General features: G+C 42.9%; 1 protein-coding gene across 1 annotated transcript in view; it reads left to right on the forward strand.

Moving 5' to 3' along the window:
- LOC126284858 (UDP-glycosyltransferase UGT5-like) overlaps nt 1–20,313 on the forward strand; it is a 110,757-nt gene that overhangs the window by 85,308 nt on the left and 5,136 nt on the right. Inside the window, exon 5 of the mRNA XM_049984093.1 lies at nt 15,692–15,911. Within this exon, the coding sequence (XP_049840050.1) occupies nt 15,692–15,911 (220 nt within the window). The remainder of the gene's footprint in view (nt 1–15,691; nt 15,912–20,313) is intronic.

Consider the following 20,313-nt stretch of genomic DNA (forward strand, 5'->3'; position numbering starts at 1 on the left):
CAATCCCCAGAGCCATGCGCTCACAAACGGGTCCGGCAGTCCAGTATTGTGGCAACAAAGTTATTATAATAGATTATTTTGATAAGAAGAGGCGAAGAACTCAGAAGGCAAGGTGGGATGCCGTTGTTACTACACGGACGTACTACCATAGGAGACTAGAGTAGTTCTCTGTGACACATAGGACGACCATCGGAGCACGTTACTGTTTCCAGAATGAGTCTTCGGTCGACAGTGGAGTGCGCGTTGATCTGAAACTTCCTGGCAGATTAAACCTTCTTGCCAAAACGTGGACTCTACCCTACAATCTATACATTTTGTGGGAAAGCCTCAAATCAGCGCTATATTGTTGCATCGAAGAGATAACATGCCGAGCGGCTGTGGGCTTGAACAGACAGCTACTTTGCTGTCCAGGCAAACTGTATTAACTGACTTTTCAATTGGTTCTTGGCTGTATGTTTTGTAGACCGAGGTGAAAAAAGTCATTGGATAGAGATATGCCCATATACAGATGGTGGCGCTATCACGTATACAATGTACGCAACTGGCCATTAAAATTGCTACACCACGAAGAAGACGTTGAACCTGGGTACACAAATGGCAAAACGTCATTTTTTCCGATGAATCCAGGTTCTGTTTACAGCATCATGATGGTCGCATCCGTGTTTGACGACATCGCGGTTAACGTACATTGGAAGCGTGTATTCGTCATCACCATACAGGCGTATCACCCGGCGTGATGGTATGGGGTGTCATTGGTTACACGTCTCGGTCACCTCTTGTTCGCATTGACGGCACTTTGAACAGTGGACGCTACATTTCAGATGTGTTACTACCCGTGGCTCTACCCTTCATTCGATCCCTGCGAAACCCTATATTTCAGCAGGATAATGCACGACCGCATGTTGCAGGTCCTGTACGAGCCTTCCTGGATACAGAAAATGTTCTATTGCTGCCCTGGCCAGCACATTCTCCAGATCTCTTACCAACTGAAAATTGGTACACGCCATCCAAGCTCTGTTTGACTCAATGCCCAGGCGTATCAATGCTGTTATTACGGCCAGAGGTGGTTGTTTTGGGTACTGATTTCTCAGGATCTATGCACCCAAGTTGCGTGAAAATGTAATCACATGTCAGTTCTAGTATAATATATTTGTCCAATGAATACCCGTTTATCATCTGCATTTCTTCTTGGTGTAGCAATTTTAATGGCCAGTAGTGTATAAAAGGGCAGTATTTCGAGATCCACAGTGTCAAGAATGTGCCGATAATACCAAAGTTCAGCCGTTACCTCTGACCTCTGACAACGCAGGGGCCGACGGCCTTCGCTTAACGACCGAGAGTAAAGCATTTGGTTAGAGTTGTCAGTGCTAGCAGACAAGCATCACTGCATGAGATAACCGCAGAGTCAATGAGGGACATACGCCGAAAGTGTCCGTGGCGTCAGTGCGGCGAAATATGGCGTTAATGGGCCGTGGCAGCAGAGGTCGTGCTGTTAGCAAAGGTGAGATAAGTCTCGATTTCAGTTGGTAAGAGCTGACGGTTGGGTTCGAGAGTGGAGCAGACCCCACGAATCCATGGACCCCAGGTGTCAACAAGGCACTGTGCAAGTGATGGTGACTCGGTAATGGTAGGGGCTGTCTTTACATGGAATGGACTGAGTGCTCTAGTCCAACTGTACTGATCATAGACTGGAAATGGTTATATTTGGCTAGCTGGAGACCATTTGTAGCCACTGATGGACTTCATGTTCCCAAAGAACGACATCATGGGTCAATGTTTCTCCAGGAGTCTTACAACGACTTGTTGAGGATACATTACGTCGAGTTACTGCACTACGCCGGGCAACAGAAGGCCAAATGATGTTGGGAGGTATTCTATCAGTTATGTCACCTCAGTGTAGATTACGATTGAAAAAAACACACGACGCTGGTCAAATTCGAAAATATTCATTATTTAGAAAATTTATTTTCAGGTGTGTTTTTGTAGGGTCATGAATTTTAAACTTGTTCATCTACAGAATGTCTCAGTCAATTTCCAAAGATGACAATTATTAATGTCTGATTTATGACTACGTCAAGGAGAACTATTTCAGTAATTTTTTTTAGCATTTTCAGTATATACTGGAATAATTCCGCTACCGTACTGCACCGGAACAGTCCACTTTGATACCTTAAGATTTTGCAGCGTCATTAGGCTATGTAGTGGAAGTGGCTAAGGTCTGTGGTGAGGGAGAAAATATATTCCTGAAACTTCCTGGCAGATTAAAACTGTGTGCTGGACCGAGACTCGAACTCGGGCCCTTTGCCTTTCGCGGACAGGTGTTCTACAACTGAGCTACCCAAGCACGACTCACGACCCGTCCTCACAGCTTTAACTCCGCCAGTACCTCGTCTCTTACCGTCCAAACTTCACAAAAGCTCTTCTGCGAACCTTGCAGAACTAGCACTCCTCTCAGAAAGGATATTGCGGAGACATGGCTTAGCCACAGCCTGGGGGATGTTTCCACAATGAGATTTCCACTTTGCAGCGGAGTGTGCGCTGATATCAAAGTTCCTGGCGGATTGAAACTGTGTGCCGGACTGAGACTCGAACTGGAAGTTTGGAAGGTAGGAGACGAGGTACTGGCAGAATTAAAGCTGTGAGGACCGGTCGTGAGTCGTCCTTGGGTAGCTCAGTTGGTAGAGCACTTGCCCGCGAAAGGCAAAGGTCCCGAGTTCGAGTCTCGGTACAGCACACGGTTTCAATCTGCCAGGAAGTTTCATATCAGCGCACACTCCACTGCAGAGTGAAAATCTCATTCTGGAAATATATTCCTGTAGATAACACTGCTTTATTGCATAACGAAACTGAGCTCTTTTCAGGATTCCTTTGTAAACAAAGAACTGTGCCTTGCATTAACAAACAACAAAAATAATGTAAGAGTAAATTATGCACAAAGGCTAAACTTCTGGCAACAATGTAACGTGAAACAAATAGAAATAGTATGTCCAGTGGCCAACTTCAACAGAAAATCTGTCTTAGAGGCAATACAGATGCATCAACAGAGCAAACTTAAACAATTCACGTTAAACAATTGGCACTATGCACTGTGAGCCGACCCGATGTGAGCTTTGTCAATAAAGAGAGCAGCCAATTAAATAACAGTGTTTCAGCTGATCAGTATATACACAACACAGAGTACAAACAAGTTGCCTCTACCCCATTTTTTAAAGATAAGAAGAAGAGAGGGCCATCTTGCTGTAACACTAATATATGTCAGATTCTTTGTTCAAGAAAATATTCGGTATCTCCAGTATAAAAGCACAAGGAAAGTTTCTAAAAACCCATGCATTGAGGGGAGTTAGAACGGATTTTTTTTCACATTTTCGCATTTTTACCTCACTATAAAATTTCCATTTTTCCGAATAAAATGATATATATATCACTTATAAACTCACATGGAAATTATTTTATTTTATTTTTTTAATATAATCTACACCAGTTGAAAATGTTAAAATTTTTACATGTATCAAGATATAATAAAATCGGCAATTTTTTATATAGAAGGCTATGGATTGCTGTGTTATGAAGGTTAAATTACGTGTTTGTATTGGCCATGTCCAGAAGAGGATGGGCACCAGGTTGAGGTAGTTTAAGCAAAGTTTCAGAGACAAGAAACTTTTTGATGGTAAAACCATAAGAGGCAGGCTGACAGACAAAGTGATTGAAGAACAAAAGCAGTATTATAGGATGGCCATTAGAAATAACAGTGGGGATTTGTTGAAAATGAAGTAGGCAGTAAGGGCTACCTTCTTCCAGAGACAGCCAACTGATGAAAAACCAGTACACTACTTTTGCCCTCCTGGACCTGATTCATGGTGCAATTACTGCAATGGCCAATACTCAAACAGTTTATACAGCCATTAACATTCCATCCCAGCAGTAGTCATGGATATCATAAAACTTATTTACAGAGACCTGTAAAATCCTGAATTACTGAAGAAGTGTCTGCATGGTCAGACTTAAAATCTCAATGTGTTGTACAGTAATGTTATATGGATTCGCTTATGAAAAAATGTTTTTGCCTGAATGACGACACTAAAGTGATGCTCTTATTGCTTTTAATGATGGTAACATTGGTAGGGTGAAAGTGCTACAGCATATGGAAATTAATCGTGGAGCAAACTGCTTAAGAGAACTTGAATGGATGGACAAGGTTTGCACTGATAAAGCAGAGTATGCAGCACAGTTGGCCACTAAGGATCCCAGAAAGAAGAAAAGAAGAAAAAACTTGGGAAAAGATCAAAAAGATGATATACAATATGGTGCAGAGTGCTTCTGAGTGACTTAAAATAAAAAAAATTAAATATATATTGAGTTACAGTCTTTTGAAACTTTAGAATCCGTTCCTGAAAATTTACATTTTCTGTTGCATTTTCCCATAAATCTCAGAAACCATTTCGAGTAGAGTATTCAAATTTTTAGGTAGTAATAATATATATATATCCTGCGTCTACCGAACTAAAAGAAGAACATAATGCTATGTATAATGAAAATATTTACGACACGTACAAAAAAATTACATGAAATTTTGACTGTGTAAATAAAATTTTTATTTCGGAAAGCATTGGCTGAAATGCATTTATTGTAATTCAGTAGACTCAGAACATACAGTTTAATATCCTCTAAAAGCTTCATGTCAATGGCTAGAGTGGTTCCTAAAATACAGGGAAGCCAAGTCACTAAATTTAACATTGTCGGGATAGGGCATTTCAACTCCTCTTGAATGCTCACTTAACCATTCTTATGACAATATAATGAGTTGTGTTTTTTTGCCGCAGCACAAGCAAACAGAGCAGATAGAAAGAAGCAATCGAGATGCCCTCGGTCATTCTACTCAGTGAGTTTGCTGATCAGCAGAAGACAGAAGACTACCATATACCCATACACCTGTCTCTCCTCTGTACATCCAGTGTAGAGATACTGGATGGAGAGAACTGTATGACGAGACAGCCAGCTGCAACAAGCATGATGTCGGAATCGAGTCCGTTGAATCTGACGCCCCAATCAAGCTGTAGGCAGCGAGCCTGGTACACTGCAGGCCACTTGAGAGCGCTGTAGTCGCCCACATCATAGAGAAGCCTGCATGGAATACGACGAATCCAAAGTAGCGAGACGGGGCTACTGACTCACTGCTCAGAGTATTGTCGGGGATGTGCAATGAGAACGCAATCTCAGAAGGACTGCAACATGCTGGTTTCTGGGATATAGCAATAAAGCTGTACAGCCAGATGAACAGGAAGAGGCCAACAGTTTTCATCATCGCTGTACCAGTCGTCACCAACAGTAGCGGCACCGTCGAATTGCCAAAGCTTCTGCATTTACGTGTGCAGGTGGAAGCTCTTCCACCAGGAATGGACTGTAAGCCCCAGTGTTACAGGTTCCAGCAGGAAGGTCATGTCAACAAACACTGTTGCAACTCCACAGGGTGCCTTAAGTACTCAGGTGAACATGATAGCAGCACCTGCAACCATGGCATAGAAGAGTCGTCAAAGTGTTCTGGAAGTGGTGGGCCCCATGTAGCCAACTGGTGAGGCTGCCTGGCTTTCTCAAGCCGGAAGAAGGCTGATGGAGGGGTCACAGCTCTGATTAGGGCAGCAGACAGAGGGACTGTTGGCCAATTCCTCCTCCTGCAGAATTTTCTGTCAATGGTGGGGGAGACGGCCACAGGTGGGAGAAACTGTCTGTTCCAAAGCAGACGCAGGAGCAGACGATGGATGACAATTATGCCACAATGCATGGTGTAGTGAGGCTGTCAGTGAAGCAACTGCAGCCGACAAATCCCTCATGGCGGTAGAGAGGACTTCATTTACAGGTGTCCTTGTTGTGGAAAAAGAGGAGGTTTGCTGCCAACTGCGACAGATGTGTGCTGAACTTCCGTACCACTTCCGATGAGATGAACAGCTCTGTGTTCCTTGTAGAGAGTCACCATTCCCATGGATGGAGAAAAAAGGCTCTGCACAGCACAAAACCACCCATTTGCAATTTCAGATGCGCAAGGAACCTCTGGGGTGGCCCCTGACATGAAGAGAGAAGCAGACGAAGAGGCCATCAATGTAGCAGCCGCTGCTGCCTGCTGAGACAGGCTGCTGCAGGCTGAACTGAACATCGAGGAGCCCAGTGCTGATGGCTGTGCAGTAGACGCTGGTCCAAGTAGTTGGCCCTACCGGCAAGATGCGCCACTAAAGCCCCAGTGATCAGTGGGGACCTACCACGGCCCCCAGCTGCATTAAGACAGTGATGAAGCTGGAGTCACCCAGACCTGCTGTCAAACCAATTCACTGACAAAGTTCTTATTGTGCTGCCACACAGATATGGACTGACCTCTTTGTCATAAACAGATCACGTTACAATGGTATCAAGCTGCATAATACCCACTTCTAACGTGAACTATCCTTGCTTGATCTGTCACAGATAGTATGAAAATCATTACTTCTTTTACTACCTGTCCTAACTGTCATGGAGGTTCTTTTTCACCAAGGCACTGGCCTTACACTTTTTTTCCCTGCACTCTTAAACCTGCTATTCTCCAACTGTTATCGTCTACTCCATTTAATTTTTCACATGGGCCTGTACTAATGGGTAATCATGCCCAGCTGTACTGACACCAACGCATTCTCCACATCTTGTGAGACCTAGATTAATACAATTAAAAAAAAGCAGATGTGGCAGTACATCTTTTGTTATGGTCACCATGTTAGTGCAGGGATGGAGGGTCTCCACTTAAAAAATGTCATTACACAAAATTGTATTCATTATCTAACTGAGAAATATGAGTTCAACACTCCCTCCCTCCCTGTTGCAATCTTCTTTAAAACAAAGGGCATCAGAGTTATGCACTTAAGGATCTGGTAAGGCCGCCAAAACTGTCGCAAGAGCTTCCCTCATCAGCTTCTTCCCAACTTTACTACATTTGGCAAAATTTCTCACAAGAACTCGATCCCACTATTATAGTGCTTAGCTTCCTTCCTATGGGCTGCTTCCATGTTTTTCCCAATGCTACTTTTCATGAATCTTTTCATGAAGTACCTTCTTGGGCGGTAAATCATCAATAGACCATAAATTAGATCGTGATGAATTCGACTATAGAGCAAACGTTATACCTGCTGGAGTGTCCTTATGTACGTCACGTTTGAACGTCAATAAACCATACATAAACGGTAATGAACTCCTCATAGGTGTGCCCTCATGTGCCTCATGCTTGGGTGTGTACAAGGAATACATGATCCTCTCGATTGCCTGAACCCAACGAGTATGATCTGGGTGGTGGCGTACAATTAGCATTTGACTCATTTACTATATAATTACATCCTTCCTGGAAGGTCCCAATGTAAATCCTAGACTGCAGTAAGTACAACAGACATTTTCTTAGATTTATTACCTTTACTCACTGTCTGAAAAATTCACTCCTTCTACACAGCCTGTGAAGATAAAGGATCAGAGCGTATTACAAAATGTATATCTATTACCCGAAACAGTATCTTCACGAATATCGTCTGAGCTACAACCGACCATGTTCAACTACTCGGACTGACAATACCTCAATCCATCTTCCTAATTTTTCGCGTCCGGAAGTTTTAAGGTAAATGAAACGAAGAGTAACCTACTTTTTCCTTAATTTAACTCACTCTTGCATGCGAGTAATTGCCCAATAACTACAACTTACGACTGATCACCCATTAGTCACAGTCCAATAGATTACCATTGATAACATATTCGCCTAAGAAAACTGAACATCTCAGTCATACTACGGCCTTCTGATGTAATGGGAGATAATGAACAGTGCACAAACTTCATCAGTACAACCCAATAGTTGCTACGAGGTCAAATGCAAAACGATAAAACAAGCAAATGCAGATCAACGCTTACAAACTACATAAGTGTCCGCCCTTGGTAGATGAGTGGTCAGTGCAACAGAAGGTCATGCGTAACGGCCCGGGTTCGATTCCCAGCTGGGTCGGAGATTTCCGAAGCTCAGGGACTGGGTGCTGTGTTGTCCTTAGCATCATCATTTCATCCCCATAGACAGGCAAGTCACCGAAGTGGCGTCAAATCGAAAGACTTGCAAAAGGCGAACGGTCTACTCTACAGGACACCCTAGCCAAATGACATTTCCAACTACATAACTCAAGATACTTTGGCAGTTAACAGCGAATGAAAAGGGATAAAACTGTTTAACTTTTATCTCATTCATATTGAGAACAATTATTTGCAACAATAAGGACTGCGTCGTAAGTTAATGAGTTTGCAAAATTATTATGAGTACGGAAAAAAATAATTCAGTGATCGAAACCAAGTTTTAACTATAGCTCTGAATGTAATTAGAAAGAAATCAGAAAGCATTACAATATAACATTTTACAATTACATAAAATGAATGACCAAGGAAAGTTACCTTTGTTTCTATACAACGAGTTTTTTTTATTGACGCATGATGTAACCTGACGTCATGACGTCATGTTTAGCCACAGTTTTCAGATCTGTGCCTTACTGAGCACTTTTCACAGTATTTCCATCCGAAGTTCGAAAGTACATCAAGTTAATTCTACAGGTTGGAACCGAACAATCCATGTCGCACACAGTATTATCACTTCAATCACGCCACGATAAGCGCACCGTACATTCACTGTCAGAGTTCTTTGTGTGAATAAACGACAATAAAGCGTATTTCCATGTTTTCTGCTTGGTTTAACAGTCCTTGGTATGTATTAACCAGTCTATGTTGTCTACAATCTAATACGGCATCTTTTTGGCGTGCGCATAGTTTACTAGTCTACACATCAAAGTTTGTCCGCTCCGATAGCTGAGTGGTCAGTGTGACGGATTGCAGTCCTACGGGCCCGGGTTCGATTCCCAGCCGGGTCAGGGATTTCCTCCGCTCAGGGACTGGATGTTGTGTTGTCTTCGTCATCATTTCATCCCCATCCGGCGCACAGATCGCCCATTGTGGCGCTGAATGTATTAAGACCTGCACCAAGGCGGCCGAACCTGTCCCTTAAGGAATCTCCCGGCCAATGATGCCAAACGCTCATTTACATTACATCAAAGTTTCATGTTTGATGAGTCAAACCACAGTTCCAGCTACTGAGCAACGCGACATGTAAACCCACCACTGCGTTAATCGCGGCACACATCGAGATCATAAACGTAGCACTGTCCAAAAACTGGTATTTTCCCAGCGGCCAGGAACACAATGTGTAGAAGCAAACGCACGGCGCGACGGTAACCCCCACTCTCATGTGTTCTTCTCGCTCCAGACTTTCTCTTGGTGCCTTCCTCTGTCGACCTATCGATATGGCTCCACACCGCTAATACATCTCACTTCAAATTACGGTTTCAAGGAGTCTGATTACATTGGCTTAAAGTGTTATACAGGACTACAACTTCACATTATTCTGTTCATAGAAAATGAATTCAAACAAATTGTTAACGGATAAGAAAGCACAAGATATCAGGATAAATGGAAACGGCAATATTATTCGTAGTAACTACATAATGTAAACGAAACATAGTTGTACCAAGAACTAAATTTACAGAAATTATACTGAAATAACATTTTCAAAGTGATCGTATGATGAAAATAAAGCAACAAAGGTTAAAGATATGGGAGAAAGAAAATAAAATTTATTGTTCGGTAGCGTTATCATCACAAGGCCAAAACCAACTGTCACACCCTAAACAACATCTCGCAACTCCACCACAACTGAAAGCCTTTGTGGTTCTTAGACACCGTCAGATGCCCGCGTACTGAACAGCCATGCACAGTCATATGCTTGTTTGATGTCTAGAGAAGCCCTAGAAAGGGGTCGCGTGTCTCGTGTTATTGGTATGAGAGGCAAACTACATTCACAAGTTGGTCCAAAGAGGAGAACTTGAGACGAAGATCATGGCAGGTGACTGGGGGGCAGAAGTATTATCCAATGTCATATTGTAACAAATAAGACCTCGGTCACAAATATTAAGTCGAAACTGACCTGGTTTCGACGCTACTATGAGCGTCGTCTTCAGAATTAGACTAACTGTACTAAACCATTAGGTATATAGTACATTAATAAAATTAAAGTTTGTACTGAGTCGAAAAGATGCAGTACTTACAAGTCACATATTAAAAAAGATCTAAGCCGGAAAGGCGACGTCATAAACACTTGTGAGATGGCGAGCCGCTAAGGGCTTCTCGTGCTGTGAACAAGGATTGCAACCAGACTGAGGTGCCCACTTCAGAAAGTGTGGGCAAGTAAACATGGTGTTGCTACAAGCGCCATCTAGTGGCCGCAGAAACAACTAGGTTACTGTAGATTCAAAAATAGACACATGAAATTGTGATGCAGCTGATTCAGACATAACGTAAGCACTAATAATAACAGGATGAGGTTACATACACTCCTGGAAATGGAAAAAAGAACACATTGACACCGGTGTGTCAGACCCACCACACTTGCTCCGGTCACTGCGAGAGGGCTGTACAAGCAATGATCACTCGCACGGCACAGCGGACACACCAGGAACCACGGTGTTGGACGTTGAATGGCGCTAGCTGCGCAGCATTAGTGCACCGCCGCCGTCAGTGTCAGCCAGTTTGCCGTGGCATACGGAGCTCCATCGCAGTCTTTAACACTGGTAGCATGCCGCGACAGCGTGGACGTGAACCGTATGTGCAGTTGACGGACTTTGAGCGAGGGCGTATAGTGGGCATGCGGGAGGCCGGGTGTACGTACCGCCGAATTGCTCAACACGTGGGGCGTGAGGTCTGCACAGTACATCGATGTTGTCGCCAGTGGTCGGCGGAAGGTGCACGTGCCCGTCGACCTGGGACCGGACCGCAGCGACGCACGGATGCACGCCAAGACCGTAGGATCCTACGCAGTGCCGTAGGGGACCACACCGCCACTTCCCAGCAAATTAGGGACACTGTTGCTCCTGGGGTATCGGCGAGGACCATTCGCAACCGTCTCCATGAAGCTGGGCTGCGGTCCCGCACACCGTTAGGCCGTCTTCCGCTCACGCCCCAAAATCGTGCAGCCCGCCTCCAGTGGTGTCGCGACAGGCGTGAATGGAGGGACGAATGGAGACGTGTCGTCTTCAGCGATGAGAGTCGCTTCTGCCTTGGTGCCAATGATGGTCGTATGCGTGTTTGGCGCCGTGCAGGTGAGCGCCACAATCAGGACTGCATACGACCGAGGCACACAGGGCCAACACCCGGCATCATGGTGTGAGGAGCGATCTCCTACACTGGCCGTACACCTCTAGTGATCGTCGAGGGGACACTGAATAGTGCACGGTACATCCAAACCGTCATCGAACCCATCGTTCTACCATTCCTAGACCGATAAGGGAACTTGCTGTTCCAACAGGACAATGCACGTCCACATGTATCCCGTGCCACCCAACGTGCTCTAGAAGGTGTAAGTCAACTACCCTGGCCAGCAAGATCTCCGGATCTGTCCCCCATTGAGCATGTTTGGGACTGGATGAAGCGTCGTCTCACGCGGTCTGCACGTCCAGCACGAACGCTGGTCCAACTGTGGCGCCAGGTGGAAATGGCATGGCAAGCCGTTCCACAGGACTACATCCAGCATCTCTACGATCGTCTCCATGGGAGAATAGCAGCCTGCATTGGTGCGAAAGGTGGATATACACTGTACTAGTGCCGACATTGTGCATGCTCTGTTGCCTATGTCTATGTGCCTGTGGTTCTGTCAGTGTGATCATGTGATGTATCTGACCCTAGGAATGTGTCAGTAAAGTTTCCCCTTCCTGGGACAATGAATTCCCGGTGTTCTTATTTCAATTTCCAGGAGTGTATTTAGCGAATTTAAATAGAGATACATTTTATAGCGTAAAAACGTTGGTTATGGCATACAAGAAAATAGCAAAGATGTGACAGGAAAACAACGTTTCGGCAAACTGCATGAGGAAATCTGAACCTAAGATCAAGCAATGGCTTTATACAATCAAAAGAGTTTTTATTTCGTAGCTGCAGCTGTTCGTTGCGAATGAGGCCATCATGACAAGTGAGATGTTTGAAAATCTCCAATTTCTCTAAGACATCTAACCTACGCCCCTTCTTTTCGGTATGCAGAATGTTGTTATCGCCTATGGCTTTAGGAATGTGCTCAGTAATTAATTACTCTACACGTGCCTATAGCCATAGTAAATACAAGTATGGCTATCTATTTTAACAAGCAGTGTCAAAAAAGGAGAGTTGTCCCGACTTATACAAAAGCCTACATCAATTTTTCTGTATGTAAGAAAAATTCAAAGTCCTTTACACCTATCATTGAGAATATTATTTGTAATAGGATAAAAGAGCTGTAAGCTAAAAAAAGACCGTCTTAACGAAGAAGCATACCATTTGTACTTAAATATCACAAACACTTATCGTGTTAACTATAATTTCAATATTGACGACATGTGGATGCAAATTAAGGAACATCTAGAGATTTGTAAAATAAGTATAATGCAGAAACACGAGAATAAGCTCAGCAATCATTTTTGTCTGCTTTCTAATGAAAAATGCCCTCAGAATACAATTCAAAAAAGCACTCACGTCTCTCATGAAAGAATTTTAAATAAAACCAACATCGTCTTTACTGAGAATGAAAAAGTCCTGTTAGGAAAAAGACTAAAATATAATTTCAGGCCTGATCTGTCAGACAGATGTGTGAGAGAAAATATGCTCGTTGATTTAAAAATCGGTCTCGATTATAATAAGATAGATAATGCTTCTCAAGCCAGAATTGCGTATGATGTAATCCACATGCTAGAGAAAAATGCATCTACTTTGTCTAATGCTACGCATAACGACAGAATTTTAGTAATATCCATTAATAATAAACTTAAAACAGCAAATGCTTTAATAACTAAATCCGATAAAGGTTGTTATCTAGGCGTTGCTTATATTTCTGAGTATATTTCTAAAACTGAAAATTTCTTCAGTGAAAACAACATATCGGAGCTGTATGATGATCCTACTTCTAAAATACAGAAAGAAATAAGGTAAGCCATTAACAATGCAAAAGTTCTTATAAAACCTTTCCAAAAGAAACTACTCATCAATATGAACCCTCAACCTCCTAAACTTCGGTCCCAGTTCAAAATTCATAAACCTAATCATCCAATACGTCCAATCTCCAATAGCATGAATAGCGCATATCACGATTTGGCCCGATTTCTACACGAAACTTTGAAAAAACCCTTCGAAAATAATTATTCCGTTCCTAACTTCCGAGTTTTGGTCCAAAATATTAAATCCTTAGTATGCAGTTCAGACACCAAGCTTTTTTTCTTAGATATTAAAAATCTTTATGCCAATGTCCCGGTACATGAGACGCTCATCATTGTGGAAGAAAACTTACGTCAATTTAAAAAAGATCTATCAGATGAACAGATTACTGATTTTATGAATCTAATTAATGTCGTTGTCAAGTACAACTACTTTGAATTCAACGGACAACTGTACCAGCAGTCTGATGGGCTCGCTATGGGCAACCCTCTAACCGGCATCCTCGCCGACATCTTTACCAATTCCTCGAAAAAAAAGCTGTTTAACCGTGTCTCAGCCGCTTCACTAGGTATCCTTTCTTACACAAGATACGTTGATATTCTAGTCATCTATAACGGACCCGCCGATAGAACTGATCATATATTTAAACTTTCTAACGACCTCCATGAAAAAATTTCTTTCACTATTGAACGCGAAAACGATTAACCGCCAATTAAATTATTTAGACTTGAAGACAATAACATCACTTTCAATATTTTTCGGTACGAAACGTATACTGACCAAATCGTGCCTGCTTCCTCTTTTCATCCACAGTCTCAAAAAATGGTCTTCTTTCACTCTGCCGTCCACCGAGCCACCTCCATACCACTTCCAACAGAAAAGTTTAATGAGGAGATTAATTTACGTAAAACCATAGCAGTCAATAATGAATATACGCCTAACATAGTGGACGACATCCTAAAAAAGTAAACTGCAAGAACTACCACGCTCAACACGTCATGCATTGAAATTAACTAAAAAAAAAGTTTTTCTATTCCTTTCATAAGACCCATTTCCTATCAGATTCAGCGCATGCTTCGCAACAAACTCAACTGCAATGTTGCCTTCTCTACTAATAAAAATCTAAAGAGAAACTTCATTCATAATTTGAAATCCATTCGCTCCCCTACAGAAAGTTCTGGCGTTTATAAGATCATCTGCGATACCTGCTCCTCCTATTATATAGGGCAAACCGGACGTGATTTCACCGTCAGATATAAATAACATCTTTTGGGAAAGAATGGCACCAGTCCCCTAAATTCACCCTTTGCCGATCATCTCTTAATTACTGGACACGTGCCTAAAGCCATAGGCGATAACAACATTCTGCATACCGAAAAGAAGGGGCGTAGGTTAGATGTCTTAGAGAAATTGGAGATTTTCAAACATCTCACTTGTCATGATGGCCTCATTCGCAACGAACAGCTGCAGCTACGAAATAAATTTTTTTTTGACTGTATAAAGCTATTGTTGATCTTTGATTCAGATTTCCTCATGCAGTTTGCCGAAATGTTGTTTTCCTGTCACATTCTTGCTGTTTTCTTGTATGTCATAACCAACGTTTTTACGTTACAAAACGTATCTCTATTTAAAGCAGATAAATATGTAACTTCATACTGTTATTATTAGTGCTTACGTTATGTCTGAATCAGCTGCATCACAATTTCATGTGTCTATTTTTGAATGTACAGTAGCCTAGTTGTTTCTGCGGCTACTAGATGGCGCTCGTAGCAACACCATGTTTACTTGCCCACACTTTCTGAAGTGGGCACCTCAGTCTTGTTGCAACCCTTGTCCACAGCACGAGCAGCCCTTAGCGGCCCGCCATCTCACAAGTGTTCATGACGTCGCCTTTCCGGCTTAGATCTTCTTTAATATGTGACTTGTAAGTACTGCATCTTTTCGACTCAGTACAAACTTTAATTTTATTAATTATACTATATACCTAATGTTTTAGTACAGTTAGTCTAATTGTGAAGACGACGCTCATAGTAGCGTCGAAACCAGGTCAGTTTCGACTTAATATTTGTGACCGAGGGCTACTTGTTACAATATAATTCTGACACGGTCACTGAACCTTAGCAGCTATGTTCAAAGTTTTTTTTATTGTCCAATGTGTTTTTGGAGGATGGATTCAAAGACTTCAATGAAGACTGCCGTAATGCTGATGGATAGAAGCGATTTAATGGGTGTGTTCGTTGTTTTTTAGGAAGAGGAGGAATCCTGATGTCTTCTGTAGGTCAGGGAACAAAGTAATGTAGTGAATGGGTTGTAATCTATATATTCTGACACAATTGATATAATCTAGATAATTGAGCTACGGGTGCTTACACTATTCATCCAATGTACTGGAAACCATTGCTCACAATAGTTCACCAAGAACAGAAACAAACACCTCCCTTCAGAACTTTGTGGAAGACCTCTCCAATGGACGCTATTACTTACTTGACTGATGTTTTTGGATCGAACAGTGATGGTTGTCCTCAGACTTATGTTGGCTCAGTGGGTTTGGAATCATTCTGAGGTAGTAGTTCTTTAGTAGGACATACGAGTGCAGTTTTTCAGTTGTGTACTGTAGCTGTGGCCACGCCTTGCTTTGCATATGTTGCAGCCCACAAGAGTGTGCGGGCGTTCATAACACACGGTGGTCTCCTGAGCAACCAGGAAGCCCTCAGCCACGGAGTGCCGCTGGTGGGGATCCCAGTGTTTGGCGACCAGCTGCTCAACATGGCGCAGGCGCAGAGACAGGGCTACGCTGTCGCGCTGGCCACGAGCAACATCACGGAGGACTCCCTGCGTTGGGCGCTGACCGAGGTGCTCGGCGTCCCCAGGTAAACCGGCGGTCTCCAAGCAAAGCGATCCCCACTCTGGTTAGGACAGGAGGAATACTAATCTTTCTTGGTCAAGCATAAGCACATCTTACACCCAATCATGTTTGCACAATGCAGGAGACGTTTGCCTTCCTGAAGGTACGCCATTGGAGATCCGGAGGTTCAGTGAAAATACACCAGAAATATACTATTGCGCTCGTTGCTGCTGTATCGTGATTTTTGGGGCAGTGGGCATTTAAAAATGAGCAGAGATTTGGTTTTTTCGCCAACAGAAAATTGTTAGCGACGAACTCATCTGACTTACTGCCAGTATTGTTGTTGTTGTGGTCTTTGATGCAGATCTCCAGCCAGATATATCCTGTAGAACACCCTTCATAGCTGCATAACTACTGGAGTCCACATCAATTTCAGTCCGGTTAATATAGTCAAGCTATGATCACACTCGAGTGTGGGAAGTTCCATGCGGCCGTTCGCGGATGATGCTGTAGTATAAAGAGAAGTTGCAGCATTAGAAAACTGCAGCGAAATGCAGGAAGATCTGCAGCGGATAGGCACTTGGTGCATGGAGTGACAACTGACCCTTAACATAGACAAATGTAATGTATTGCGAATACATAGAAAGAAGGATCCTTTATTCTATGATTATATGATAGCGGGACAAACACTGGTAGCAGTTACTTCTGTAAAATATCTGGGAGTATGCGTTTGGAACGATTTGAAGTGGAATGATCATATAAAATTAATTGTCGGTAAGGCGGGTGCCAGGTTAGATTCATTGGGAGAGTCCTTAGAAAATGCAGTCCAGCAACAAAGGAGGTGGCTTACAAAACACTCGTTCGACCTATACTTGAGTATTGCTCATCAGTGTGGGATCCGTACCAGATCGGGTTGACAGAGAAGATAGAGAAGGTCCAAGGAAGAGCGGCGCGTTTCGTCACAGGGTTATTTGGTAAGCGTGACAGCGTTACGGAGATGTTTATCAAACTCGAGTGGCAGACTCTGCAAGAGAAGCGCTCTGCATCGCGGTGTAGCTTGCTGTCCAGGTTTCGAGAGGGTGCGTTTCTCGACGAGGTGTCGAACATATTGCTTCCCCCTACTCATACCTAGAGGATATTACGAATGTAAAATTAGAGAGATTCGAGCGCGCACGGAGGCTTTCCGGCAGTCGTTCTTCCCGCGTACCATACGCGACTGGAACGGGAAAGGGAGATAATGACAGTGGCACGTAAAGTGCCCTCCGCCACACACAGCTCGGTGGCTTGCGGAGTATAAATATAGACGTATATGTAGATTTCTGTCTCTCCTCCCCTCCACATGCACATACTTTCCACCATTACTAAACTGTACAAAAAGCTTCTGTTCTCAACTTGTGTGAAGCACTTACCGTCCTCATTTCACTTCTGTTAGAGGCTAAACTCGAGACAAATACTTTTTCAGGAATGCAGCCTTTATATTTTGTTCGCTACTACAAATTTCTGTTTTTCTGAAATGCACTGCTTACGGTCGACAGTCTGTATTTCATTGTTTCTCTGATTCGACTACCTTGAGTTATTTCGGTGCACAGTTAATAAAAAACACAGGAAAAAAGTTTGGTTCACAAACAGCTCACTTCACTTCTCGACATTGTCTGCACTGAGGGATGTTGACTTGGTCCAGCTATACTCCAGCGTTTTCATCCCATTTGGAAACTATGTTCTGTCAAACTCTGCAGAATGTTCGCCCATCGCAACCAACACTTTCTCACTGGATGACAATATCCTCCCAGAAAGCCAAAGTTTCAAGTTAAGGAATAGGAAGATGCCATTTGGGGCTACCTCTGGTGAGAAGGGTGCGTGGGGAATCAATTCAAAGCCCAAGTATTGCACTTTCACTATTGTTATCGCTGATGTGTAGGATGGTGAGAGGCCTTTTTTGCTTGCCGACCTTGGCCTTTTGCCAGGCAACGCAAGTTTCAAGCGACACAACAATAAAGCATAATAGATTTCAGTTATAGTTCTGCCTTTTGCCAGGTAATATGTAAGGATTATTTCTTGGGAATCCCAGAAAAGAGTGGCCGTCACCTTACCAGCTGAGAAAATGTCATTTGCCTTCTTCGGTGTTCTATCACCAACCTTTGTCCATTCTTTTGACTTCCAATTTGACTGTGCTGTGTAACGATGCATTCAGGTTTCATCAGAAGTCACAAATCGGTGCAAAAAATCTTGCGGTCTGCGGTTAAACATAGCCAGACATTGTGTTGAAATATTGTGCTGGATCACTTTTGTCCGGCTGTGAGCAATCGCAGCATCCACCTCGCACAGAGCTTCTCAGTCCTCTGTGCAGGACATATGCACTCACTTAGTTGAAATGCGTGCAGTCTCACCAGTCTCAGGAACTTTTATTCGAGAGTCTTGCGTAACCATATCATGCATTCTGTCAACAGATTTCTTTGTAGTGACCTCAGCTGGATAGTGGGAGTCTGCTTCGTCTTCGCTACTTCTCCGACCGCGTCTAAATTCATTAATCCAAAAGTAAATTGTCTCCAATAGGGGTGTCGCGTTCGCGTGGAGTTCATCCAAATCTGTTTTGATATGTGCAGCCGTCAAATTTTTTGAATGTAAATGTTTAATAACAGCAAGAAACACGATTTTCTCCATTTTTAATCGCAGTCGACACAGCCATCACTTAAGACGGCTGTAAACAATGAATGGTAAGCTGTGAACTGTTGAAATTCTATATACGGTTGCTGGAATAATCAAAGATACCAATGAAGGCACTACGATGATGTTCCATTCTTTCATGGAAGTTCATCAGACTTGTGAAACCACGCTCGTACTACATTCAGTACCTCGTTTCCTAATTCTTCTCAACTTGAAGGACACCCGATTTCACTCCAACGTTCATGTCGCATACTCGCTTGTCATGCGTAAGTAAGTTGTCAGCACAAAACGATCAGATCCCAGCCGACTCTGTCTGCTAGAGCATTGCATCTTTTCATATGAATCGCCAGTTATCTCTGGGACGTGCGCAGAAGCTTTCACTCATGATAGCCAATCAGTGTGCTGGACACCTACGTTCCTGTTGGAACTCCTGGAGCTCCTAGCAGAATATGGAACTGACGTGACTGGACACTTGTGTATTCGAGATGGGTGCATTCAAACGATAACAGTCACCAGTACGATGAGATCGCAGCAACTGACGAGTATGCTAATACCATTAGTGTTATTGTAATTCTCACTTGCTTTAAGTTTGTGCAGAATTGTGTTCCTTTTCGCGCTGCATTTTGCATTTGCAGTTACGATTGTGATTTTTATGCCCTTTTTTCCCCTCTTTTGACCTCGCTGAAACAATTGATAATCGTTACACGCTTAATATTTAACCATTGGTAAATACAAGTAACTTACTAAGAGATTGAATCACTCAGATGGTCATGTTTCAGAGCCTTGTAATCTTATTTTGAAATATCTTCGAAATACAATGTTGAAATGGCTCTGAGCAGTATGGGACTTAACATCTGAGGTCATCAGTCCCCTAGAACGTTGAACTACTTAAACCTAACTAACCTAAGGACATCACATCATCCATGCCCGAAGCAGGATTCGAACCTGCGACTGTAGCGGTCGCTCGGTTCCAGACTGAAGCACCGGCCGGCTTACAGTGTCCGGTGGGGGTGTTAAAAGGTTTGATCTCACGCTTTGTATTTATCCATGACTGAGAATCATATCTATGTTGTCTATCTGAGACATCGTATTATATTTCTCATACATTTGGCCATCGCAAATTTGTTAACTTGCACACCTTTCTTTGTCACGAGTTCCACCCTACTTGCGGATTCCTAAGATTTGCCTCATAAAAAGTTTCCCAGTTCACTTTCTCTGCAATTAATTCAAGGGTAACGAAGCACAGATACGCAGCATTTGCAATTATTTTCGGTAAGTGTTTTACAACACCACTGGTAAGAATACATAGCGTGATACTTCGAGACACATCGCGTCGGAGACTGCGTCGTCGGAACTTATTACTTCTTCCACACCATCTCATAGATTTAGAGGTTCTTAAGCACTGTAGGCCACAAATGACAAAGACGTTTGTCTTACTAAAAGGATAACAATATCTTGTAAACAGAAAAGGGGAATGTATCTTGTAGCTAGAAGGAGTAATGATGCAGAAACAGGCATACATTACAAAAACTACTGCACTGTATTGAGAAAAGTTCAGAAATATGTGCATTACGTCTGGGATTAGCACCTCCGATAGTAAAATGAAGACTATTTGGAATATTGTTAAAAAGGAAAGCAGGGACAACCGAGAGAACAGGAAGACTGTATTTCTATCAGACTCAACGAAAAGTTTGTTAACAAAAGGTCAGAAGCAGGAAATATTTTCATAATCATTTTTAATTGTTGTGGAGATAAAGGGATCC

This window comes from Schistocerca gregaria, chromosome 8, assembly GCF_023897955.1.
Source record: "Schistocerca gregaria isolate iqSchGreg1 chromosome 8, iqSchGreg1.2, whole genome shotgun sequence".
NCBI lineage: Eukaryota > Metazoa > Arthropoda > Insecta > Orthoptera > Acrididae > Schistocerca > Schistocerca gregaria.